This window comes from Lupinus angustifolius, chromosome LG12 (genome assembly GCF_001865875.1).
Source record: "Lupinus angustifolius cultivar Tanjil chromosome LG12, LupAngTanjil_v1.0, whole genome shotgun sequence".
NCBI lineage: Eukaryota > Viridiplantae > Streptophyta > Magnoliopsida > Fabales > Fabaceae > Lupinus > Lupinus angustifolius.
In genome coordinates this window covers 10,807,843-10,819,852 of record NC_032020.1, presented here as the reverse complement: position 1 = coordinate 10,819,852, position 12,010 = coordinate 10,807,843, and the positions used below count along the sequence as shown (strand labels likewise).

General features: G+C 35.8%; 1 protein-coding gene and 1 pseudogene across 1 annotated transcript; one reads left to right on the top strand and one right to left on the bottom strand.

Annotated features, from left to right (window-relative positions):
- On the top strand, window positions 1-3,948 carry LOC109361878 (annotated as a pseudogene).
- LOC109362409 (histidine kinase 3-like) lies at window positions 4,765-11,580 on the bottom strand. The gene is made up of 11 exons (XM_019608181.1): window positions 10,375-11,580; window positions 9,681-9,962; window positions 9,065-9,234; window positions 8,691-8,903; window positions 8,302-8,488; window positions 8,168-8,219; window positions 7,820-8,049; window positions 7,610-7,708; window positions 6,190-7,322; window positions 5,498-5,842; window positions 4,765-5,255 (listed from the first exon to the last, which is right to left on the bottom strand). Exons 1-10 carry the CDS (start codon window positions 10,861-10,863, stop codon window positions 5,608-5,610), a joined length of 3,090 nt encoding a protein of 1,029 aa, XP_019463726.1. The 5' UTR covers window positions 10,864-11,580; the 3' UTR covers window positions 4,765-5,255; window positions 5,498-5,607.

The following is a 12,010-nucleotide window of genomic DNA, read 5'->3' as shown; positions in this document are numbered from 1 at the left end:
ATGGCACATGACCATATTGTTCTTGTACATTACAGAGAAACTAGTGAGGCGTGTCTCCGAAACACAATTTCAGATGAACATAAAAATAGTACTTGGAGCTTGCATGTAGTGTGCCCTCTTTCCTTCACCATTAGTATTGCTACTATATTGTAATACAATTTTCTCATCCCTCTCTCTTGTTTTCTAGTTCCAAAACTCCTTCATAAATGACACATTCTTCCAAGTGAAATATGTTCATCTAATAGTTATATTTACTTTTACAAAAAAAAATTACTATCTTACAGACATCTATTTTATATATCAGCAATTATTTGTTAGATTTGCAATGTCCTGCAGTTTCTCTACACTTCATTTTCTGTTGGCTTAAGGCCTCAAATGAATAGCAATAGGTTTGTGCATCCCAGCTTTCAGTTCTACATTACTGTTTGCACTCTCTTGTTGTAGGGAAAGTTCACTTCTGGACCTGGCGCATAATCATCACTAGGTTCCTCTTCTGCAATCAGTCCTAGTCCTAGCTCATATTCTTCTCGGAACCCAGGGTCGACATCCATACATGGAGATTCATATGAGTCGAATCAGAGTTTCTCCAGTTCTTTATCTGTACAAGTTACCTCTGACATATACATTGGGAAACCTCAACTGAACTCGAGGTTACTCAAGCTTTACGCCAATCAGAGCAGCAGTTAAGTTTGAACGAGGACAATGTTAAGGAAATTCCCTTCTACAGTGAGCATGAGACAGCACTTGATATGACCTTCAGCAAAATAAAGGTGTGATATGCAAGCAAGATCTATTTTATGATGGATATAATGGAAACAAAGGTAATTTATAGCATGTCTGTGTAGATTAAATTGTCCAAAGCTATAAGCTATCATAGCCGTGGATATTCTTGTTTGGTGCCACTCAATAAAAACTTATAAAACATGCAGAACAGCCTATAGTTGGAAATTCCTTATGTTGTTATGCAATATATTAAGTGTTATTCTTGTTTTATGTTTGAGACTTCAGAGGTGAATGCACTGCATGTATTTAGGCCAAAGGTTTACTCATAAAGTATCGTGGTTTTTCCTTGGATCTGCTTGAAGTTTTTTACCTAGGAATTAGTTATTCATTCATTTGAAACCTTCACTTCTTTTCTTTGTTTCTCTGAATGTCAAGTCAAATTATACTCTTTATAGTTTGTTTTCTCCACTTCGTTACAATTGAATATCAACTAGGAAGAGAGCAAAGTTAAGCTGTGTAGTATATTTTCTTGTAGGTGATGGTGGTAAATGTTATCTTGAATCACTACCCATGATTGCTCTGATAGAAATAAAAAAGCTTTGTCTTGGACGGTGGTGCTGGAACCATCCTCATCTGCAGCAAAGTTACCACAGAAAAATGTATACATACCAGCTGGAAATGTGAGTATTGCTAGGACATATTTTATAAAATTTATATCCTTTTGCAATTTATGTTTGCTCATATGTCCAAATGACTTGTTTATATGTTTCTGCCTTTCATAGAATTATAAGCATTTGATGCTATATTTTGGAATTTCTTTAACAAGCTCTGGTGCCCCTCCCATGTTACCAGCTATTTTCTCACTACCTCGGCGTTGGTTAAGACCAATTTCCTCCATACTATTCTCGGTAGGAACACAACAGTCTAATTCTGACTACTACACAACTTTGTTCGACCAATGCCAAATTGGAGCACTTCCGGATGCAGATTCAAGCTTGACTGCAGCACAAAATCAGAAATTTACTAAAACCCCATGTTGTATGCACAGGTCATCATTGTTGGGTCATTTCTCTGTCATCCCTCGGTTATTACTAGTCAGATTCGGGCAGATGCTCCTTTCTAATTCAACTATAAAGATTGTCAACACAGAATCTGGAAGTCATCTCATAAAACAGAAAGCTGATGATGATTCATGGAGCCAAACTATAGAGGCTCTTCTAATCGGGAGTGGAAATTCTTCCGGTACTATTGATTGGCTTCTTGAAGAGCTTCTAAAGGATAAGCTTCAGATGTGGCTGTCTTGCAGATCCCTTGGCAGAGATGAAGAGACAGGCTGTTCTCTGTTCAAGAAAGAGCAGGGCATTATTCATATGGTTGCAGGGTTGGGTTTTGAGTGAGCCTTGAGACCTATTCTTAGTACTAGAAAGTGCTTGCTGTTATTTTAATTGGCTTATCTACTTCTTGTGAAAGATGTTAATACTTGCAATACAAGGAAAACGTAATTGTCAGTACTTATATCAGGAAAGCATTCATACTTCAATTTTCAAACAAATATGCTTGATAAAATTTGTCTAATCTCCTATTGGAAGGCATAAATCACTGAAATGAAAGCTCAGAGATATTATAAATGTTTCAGATATTCAAGTCTGAAATTTATTTTTTCATAGATGGCTGCAGTACAGATATTAAAAAACAAAAAATAATGCTCACAGCAAAGTCACTATTGTCTCCAAACTCGAAAAAAAAAATCCTTGTAGAAGGATGGCTTCTCATATCAAAATTACTTGACATGTTTAATTGTTGAAAATTTATATTTTACCTAATTAATCGAAGAAAATGTGATCATATCAGGGACAATCAGTGAAAAACTTGTTTCTTTAGAAATCTTTTTATAAATTAGATTTTACTTACAAGTATTGTGGATGCTGTGTCAATGAAGTACTTGTACTTCCATGCAGGGAAAAAGTAGTTGCTTCACTTATAGCTTCTGGTGGATCTGCCAGAGCAGTGACAGAACCAAGTACACAAGACCCAATCGGTAAAACTGCAGTTTCTATTGCAGCTAGCAATGGGCATAAGGGGCTTGCAGGGCATCTCTCAGAGGTAGCTCTAACAAGCCATCTGTCATCTCTTACATTGGTCGAGAGTGAGTTATCTAGAAGTTCTGCTGAGTTTGAAGCCGATTTAAAAGTTTGTAGTCTTTCAAAGATAAATCTCATGGCCAATGGGGATCAAGATTCTCTCAAAGATACCTTGGCTGCTGTCAGAAATGCAGCTCAGGCAGCTGCATGGATACAATCTGCCCAATAAGAAATCTTTACGACCTTTGCAGCCTCGATATTTCTTCTGAATTGATAAGGCAGCTAAACTGTAATGACCTGAGTTCCGAAAGGCATGTTTTGACAAAGCAGAAAACTCTGGAATGTTACCAGCACTGATATCAACCTCAGTTTTTTCTAATTTATTGGGCAGGCTCATGTGAGGGGTTATCAGGTTAGAAAGCATTACAAGGTATTACGGGCAGTTGGAATCTTGGAGAAGGTTGTGCTACGATGGCGGAGAAAAGGAGTTGGTTTACTAGGTTTCTGACGAGATATGGATACAATTGATGAAAATGAAGATGAAGATATCCTGAAGGTGTTCCGAAAACAAAAGTTAGATGTAGAAATCGACGAGGCTGTTTCACGAGTGCTGTCCATGGTTGATTCTCCAGATACTCACCAGCAATATCATTGCATGCTTGAGAAGTATCGTCAAGCTAAGGTGAACTATGTCCCAAGCAGATAATATCTCTTTAGCTTATGTTATTTGTCATTTGTTGAATAGAATATGTTATTTGCCATTTGTTGAATAAAAAAGGTAAACAATACTTCAGTAACCATGTAGAGATATCAACCATTTGAACTTTTCAGTAGTTGAGTGAGCCATCTTTTAACTTGTTTTTGTGCTACCAATGCATAACTTGTCAACTCTTTTGTAGGCTGAACTTGCTAGTACGAGAGGAGAAGCATCACTATCAACTTCTGATTTTCACATCATGGAATATGATGACATGTATCAATTCCTCTAGGAGCAATGCTAGCCTTACTGATTTTCACTCTCTTTGGATGATGAATTTCTGGCTTTTATAGATGCTTATAACAAACTAACTTTTTACTTTGTGGAGCAGTCTAAATTGTATAGTCATAGTAGGGATGAAATTTGTTAATATGTGTAGTGTGCTTAGATTAGTTAATTTCACCTAATAAAATAAATGTTTGATTGTTATTGTTGTATAATATACTTTGATTCGTATTGCACTTTATTACTTTTAAGTGTTTATCTTCATCCATATTCCTTGGTTGTAGGATATATTTGTGAGTTAATTTTTTGGAGGAAATATAAAAGTAAAGAATTGGTCTATTTGAAGATCCTAGGATGTTACACCACTGAACTAACTTCTTCTAACCTTTAATATATTGCATATGAATCTCAAGTCACTATACCGGTTAATATAAGTAGTGTGCTCCCACTGCAAGTCTTACAAGTACTTCCAGAAAAATAATTGAAAGTGATAATTTTAGAGTTGATTTTTGTCTCTTGAGAAAAATGAGCAATAAAAATTTGGAGTTATCCCTGTCAAATTATCACAATTTTATTTGGTTTTAAATCAAAAAATTAAATGTAATTCTTTTTCTTCAACTTTTACTAATGTGTGAAATCCGTTTTTCAAATTTTCTTTTAGACAATTCTGGTCCTCAATTTTTTCGCTTAGGTAACTTTATCCCTTTATCGACTATTCTTCAAAAAATTAACAAGAATATGTAGCAAACGACTTCCATTAATTCTTGTAAAAATATATCACTAAACGACTAAAGTTGCATAGCCAAAAAAATTGGGGAACATATTTCACATGTAAGCAAAACTTGAGGAATAAAAATTGCATTTAAGCCTTAAAAAATTCCAACACATATTAGAGAAATGAAAAGCAAAGTAACAAGTCAGGAAATATAGAAATCAGCCAAAAAAATGGTGAATTACTCAAATACTTAGGACAATGCATCAGTTAAATGTTTAAAAACAGAATCAATCATTGTTTAGAAACAAAAGGAAGCAATGTTTTTTACCTAAAAAGGAAACAATGTTGCTATAGGTACTAATCAAACACCATCATTATTGTGAATCATACATCTACATTGTTTTATGGTATGCACCTTCTCCCCTTTGTTGCCAACAAGAAGCTATAACTTCTTTCTTTCACCAGAATCAACCTCTTATGAATACATACATTAATACACAAAATGTGACTTGTCTAGGCCAGTCTTTACAGTACTCTTATAAGTTGTATACATAGTAACATACACTACACAAGTATGTTACACTAGAATCTCTATTATAATACATCAGGGTATTCAAAAAAAAATCTCAATCATTTCCATTTTGCAGTTTAAGATGGGTGAGATAAAAGACTAACTTTACAAGGAAGAACTTGAGAGAATTGATACCTTAACTACCCATTACAACCAATCAAATTTGGCTCCTTTGAACACTCCCTGCCACAAAAGCAAATATTTTAAACCAAGGACCTTCAAACACAACACAAAGAAAAATCTCTTGCTCTATATCATTGAGTGTGTACCATGTAAGTTTTGTGAGTCATTGTTGTCTCTCACTTCAAATGATGTGATCCACATGCAATGACATAGAGCAATAAAATCTTCGGTCTCTTACGGAAAAACCATCAAACTTTTAAGTGGTGAAAGACTATGCACTGGCTGTTAAATGGGGAGCTTACTCTTAGGAGACTTCTGAACCTATTAATGCGCTTCAGAGTGTCCTGGAGTAAAGAAGGCGAAGCTTCCATTATCAATAATCCTCTGGTTTAGATAAGTGCCTAGTTTCTTTTCAAGATGGCTGGAAAAACCGTGAAACTTCTATATATAGCTGTTCGGCTTCAAATGGTTTAGAAACATATCCATCCATTCCACACCTCAGGCATTCCTCTTGTGTTGCCTGGATAACGTCTGCTGTCATAGCTAGAATGGGCACATGCCAGTTTGGAACATTGTCAAAGTCATCCACAGACACTTCGCTGTTCACGCCAAGTTCCATGTCCCGAATAGTCCTTGTAGCTTCAAACCTGTTGGAAAAGAATTGTATATTAAGGAGCTTATAACAGATGGTAACTATGGTTTGAGTAATAATTGTGAGTGTGTATATATATAGAGAGAAAATTGTCAAGTGAATTAGGGTACTGCTGTCGCGAGAGGTTAGTCCTAGAACCTTGTGTGTTTTATATAGATTAGATTGTTTCACAAATCAATGTGATGCAAACAGTTTCCATTTGATGTAAACTGACCTCTAGAATAATTTTAAATATTCTGTTAGATTTACAAAGAATTAAAAACCCTTCTATTTGTGTGTGGAAATTTCGAATTTATTTTCAAACAATAATTATCAGGTTTTAGAAGTATTCCAGAAGCATACCCATCTATTTCTGGCATTTGAATATCCATGAAACAGGCATCAAACTGATGGGGTGGCTTCAGTGAAGAGATGGCCTCTTTTCCACAGCTGACACAAACCACCTCAGCTCCATACTTTTTCAAAGCAGCAGCCGCTACCATGCGGTTCACACTATTGTCATCAACAATTAAAATTCTTCTCCCACGAAGAAGATGGCGAAGAGACAAACTTGGGAAATCGCTATTTCTATGAGCCCCCTTGTTCCGAACACCCATCGCACGTTGTAATGAGGCTGCAAGCATACTTGCTCTCAGAGGTTTTGTGATGATAGTGGGATCATGAACACTGGATATTACAGCACTTGCTCTAGAACGACTAGAATTAACAAGAATAAATATCTTTGGAGGAACTGCATGAACAATTTTGGATATGTTATTGACAAAGTGAGATGACATGCCCGAATCTCTATCCCAGACCTCCTGCTCGATGAGGATCATATTAATAACAATATTCGCATTGGCCACATTGGACAAACCTTGATTTAAATCTGAAACCATTTCAACATGAATGCCAAGCCTTTGAATGTGATATCTAGACACTTTTGCTCTAACAGGTCTGTGGTCAATGATCATTGCAGTCATGCCCTCAAATTCCGAGGATGCAGGGTGAGGTTGGTTGATGATTTGCTGAGTTTTACAGTCATTTGAATTGGGGAGTCCATTTGTGAAGACTACAGTGAATGTGAAAGTTGATCCAATCTTCGGTATGCTCACAAATCCAATTTCACCATTCATGAGGTGAACCAAACACTTGCTAATGCTTAGGCCAATACCTGTTCCCCCGTGTTTGCGGGAGATGGATGGACCTACCTGCATGAACGGAGTGAAGATGTGGTGCTGAGCTTCAAGAGGAATACCTTCACCTGTATCCTCAACAGATACAATCAAGTTGATGAGATCACCGGAGGAAGATGAGAAAGAACCAAGAGGTCCCTCTTGACTGAAAGCCTTGAATCCTTCCCAACTTCGGCGACTATCAGCTACTGGGAAACCACTCAATGTATTTTCTGACGTTGATTCCTTGTCAACTTCTATTGAATGGACAACCTCCTCAACAAGATGAATAGTGACAAAAATATGCCCCTTGTCCATGAACTGCAAAACATTCACAGCATGAATTTTCATCGTAATTACTCTAGAAATACACATCAATTTGGCTATACGCACAACCATTCTTGAGTGGAACACTTGCAAAATGTTTATACCATTATCTAAGTTACCCGTGCATTCGCACGGGGTTGGGGTTTTTTATGCATGGTTATACCATTATAAAGCAAGAATATAGGACATGGGAGGATCTCTAAGTAACTTTAATGATACATTATGATGTCAGACTAAAAAACTTTCATCACACATAACCTTCTTTGCACCTATAGACTTACCTTAATTGAGTTACCCATGAGATTAGTAATTATTTGTCGAAATCTTCCTGGATCACCTATTAGTAGCTCAGGAACCTGATCTGATACATAAACTCCCAACTGTGCTCCCGGACAAATAAACCATGGAAGGTGATGAGCTATATTACACAATGCACATTTTGAAAACTCCACTGTGATAAAAGTGCAAACAGTAAATCACAGAAATATTACCTCTACTCCTTTTTCTTGAGACTTCTCAGAAAATAGTGACAATACATCATCCAAAATTGCCCGTAAGTCAAAGAGCACAGCTTCAAGCTCTAGCTTACCAGCTTCAATCTTTGCTTGGTCCAAAACCTCATTTATAAGTGACACAAGAGCTTTTCCACTGCCCTGTGCGGTTCTGACAAATTCCTGCTGGGTAACATCTAGATCTGTGTCCATAAGCATATGCAACATCCCTGAAAATCCAATTTTAAAGCAAGTTCATGGCTTGAGAAGATCCTCTTTTTGTTGTATGTATGTGTATATGGTTAAGCATTGGACACTATACAATACCATATACAAAAGACCACTCACCTAAAACGCCATTCATTGGTGTTCTGATCTCGTGGGAAACAGTCGCAAGAAACTGCAGCCATAATCGATTAACATGATCACTTACAAGTTAAGCCAAAACATGAAGTTAAAAAGCAAATTGCATAATTACATACCTGGGATTTTGCTACATCAGCTGCCTCAGCTCGCTTTTTAAGCTCCATCATCTCATGGTAATCATCTTCTACTTTGGCAATTCGATTCACAGTGGCATGGAAAATATGTCCAACAAGGAGTGCAATGACAAGAATGCCAATTGAAGTAGTTATTGACAACCATGGCCACGGTGGATTCTGTTTGAACCTGTGTTAGCATCCAAATTAGTTCATAAATTATTCCAGGCGTGACAAATCTAGATAAAACAACTCTAAACTGGGCATTGTAAACAGCAAAACCACAAGATTGTACTATTGATGTAGTATTATATCATATGACACTAAATAACACTTCTACCTATTTTGCAGAAGGACGAAGATACAAACTCCTCCTGCAGCATTACTCTTACCTGCAGTACATCTCATGCTTCCTGAAAGGGTCTCCAAAGTTAAGAGTGCTGACATGATAGAATGTATCCCCCGAAGCATTTGAACCATACATGGCAATCGGATGCGTGTGATTTGTTATGTCATAAACATTAACGATTACAGTTTGCTTGCTAGCAAGTTGCTGAAGTAATTTCTCCACTAAGGACTCGACATCAAAGACTCCACCAAGATACCTACACAAAAGTAATGAAGACATCAAAATGGTACTCTCTTACAAAGACTGATTCTTCAGAACTTTTTATTACCAAACGGGAATGAGCTAAATTATACAAAAGATTAAAAAAATAATCAAATGTCAGACTTAGATCCAACAAAGTCCAATATTTATACTCACCCATTAGTTGCTTGAATTCTTTCATTTGGGGTTGCATTTGACAGAAGATCTCTCTTATAAACAGCAAATGTCAGGATAACCCCTAGCCGATTTGTTTTGAGCAGCCTGAAGGGTGCAGTTAAAACCCCTTTGCCTGATTCTCTTGCACGCACCACATTCTCACGGTCTTCCTATTGATGAACAAGTGACAACCATAATTTTAAATGGTTGCTATAGGTTTAAAACTTCAAATATCAAACATGAACAATATGTCTCAATTCAGCTTTGTGATGTGCCCAAAATAAGATACTATTCTTGTATAATATTCTCCACTACATGTAGCCCTATTGTGATGAGAAAGAGAATACAAATCAACAATCTCTGAGAGTAAAAAGTTTTGTATTCAAATATATTCTGAAAATATAACAAAATCTCAGTAAAAAACCATATGACAAGAAAGCTAGAGCATAGAATGGATGGATATTACCATAATGTCTAAGACTATTATTTGGCATTTTCACAATTTTCATGATTTATTATAAATGTTTCAAATATCATTGAGGTGTACCAAGTGTAGCCTAAAGATTTAGTTTTCCACATATAATTGATTCTACAAGAAAATATTGCAGAAACCTACCTTTCCAGAAAGCACATCAACAGAAATCACATGTGAAAGTGTATCCTGTGCAAAGATGACAGGAGCATATTCTTCCTGAATGGGGGATGGCTCCAATTTCTCTGGATCATAATCATCCTTTTGTACTTGTTTCTCCCCCACAGTATCCATCCTCTTAATAGTCCACCCTTGTTGCTTCTCAAATTGTTCCCTTTCAGATCGGAGCACCCTTGCAGCATATGCAACACCACTTGTAAGAGGCCTCTCAAAAGCAGTTCTTTCTGTGTACTTAGCAAAAGTTCTCTGCAAGTTCTAGAAGTTAGATTGATTTGTTGACAACTAATTATCTCAGGTTACTAGAAAATGAATCTATTCTATCAAAAAAGAAGGGCAAAAAAATCCTATTCCAGAACCTCTAGCTCAGTTTACCTTATCTGCAAGATAAGATATTTTGAGTTAAGATTCCAATAATTTAACAAAAACCAAAAAAAGGAAAGAAATTTGGTTAGACACTAAATTAATGGTAATAATGAAGTGATAACTCAACCTCAGTTTATCCAAATCAAGCAATTAATATGTTGGCACATAATAAATGAAGACTTTAAACATAAAAAGTAAAAGGTTAGCCAAGTTAGCTACACAAGTAATCACTAGCAGTGAGGAATTTTAAGTCCTGATTTGTAAGATCATATAGAAAAAAGTTAAAGCTTAGTACCTGATCTATAGCTGAGGGGCTCTTAGCATGATGGAAAGTTGAGATCAGAATGGACATGGCTTGGATATGGTTCATACTGACATTAAACTGATCCTGGAGCATCCTAGCCCTTTCATCACACATGCTTGCAAGAGTTTCTTTCCTCTTCTCAGTAGCTTGTAAGCTCATGGAACAGAAGATCCATAAAGACACCATGGTCCAACCAACAACCCAAGAAACCAAAAGCTTCTTCCATAAACTTCTCTTCACTTTCTGGGACCATATATACTGGTAGTAATGTTGATGAACTTTGCAGCCACAGATCTTCTCCCACCATTTGAGCCACATGCTCTTGCTACCACCATCACCCAAAAAACTCATCTTTGTGCTATCCATAGTTCCACTACTAAAGAACCAATTGAGATAAAGTACAGACAAAAGCCAGCAACATAGCACTAAAAGTGGATGCCCTACTTTTAAACCAAACCCAACTACATGAAGCAAACTCATCCACAACAGTAACCAACACAAGTTAAGTAGAAACAGCACCAAAGCACTAAGCTAATGAGTTTGAGAGAACCATTGTCAATCAAATCCACAGAATCTCCACAAAGGGTACCACCAAAACACTAAAAAGTTTTGAACTTGTGACAGAAAGAATTCAGGAAATGAACAAGGACATTAATAAAACACCTTCCAAGCCTATTCCTGATAAGAAAGGAAAGTAAACTAACAAGATGCTGTCTTATCCACCCCAGTAACTTGAAACTCAGAGAAATGTAAATGAACACCAAGAATTTGAAGAAGATAAGAAATTCAATTACCCTTAAGAGAATCAGAATCACAAGATTCTGGGTTTCTAATTCTAAACATAAATTGATAGATTTTTTTTAATTATCTTGTCAGGTAGCAACTACCAACCAGAACAAAAAGGAGGGTCCAAAAGTAAATTAATAAAAGATTCGGTTTTTGTCATGAATCTGCAGTTATCATCACATAACACAGGAAACTCTTGCTTACACTGCAGTGAAGGGTCCTAAAACCAAAAAACAAAGGAAGAAACATAGGCACGTGAAACAAGTGTTCAAGGTTTGAGTCCCCACAACAGAGGTTGTGTTTTTAAGCTGTATACTTTAAAAACATGATTATAGTTTATAGATTGAAAATTAGTTCATGGAGCTGAAATTTGAGAATTTGCAGAACAGATATAATATGAACATAGGAGTAATAATGTTTTCAGGTTATGGACAATTGTCTCTTTTCAAATTATTATCCACATAATATCTGGGATTGAGCAATAAATATTATTTTAACAAAATGACATGTGATATAAAAAAAGCTTATTATATAATTTGAGAATGACATTATTACATATGTACATAAAGAAGATTTCTGTTTTCTTGGTCTATTTTCTAAAAAAAACAATGGACGTAAGATAAAAATAAAAACTGTATTTACATTTTTAATTATTGTTATTAATTTAAAAGTTCAAAGGCAGATATAAAAGATAAAAGTATGAATACATCTTATTATTAGTCTAACTATTTTATCTTTGAAATTAAATTCAAATAATCTTTTATGTCCATTAAAAAAATTAAAATGTAATTTATGAAAAATGTAAAAAGAGCAAAATTTTAATTTTAATGTATTGGTACAT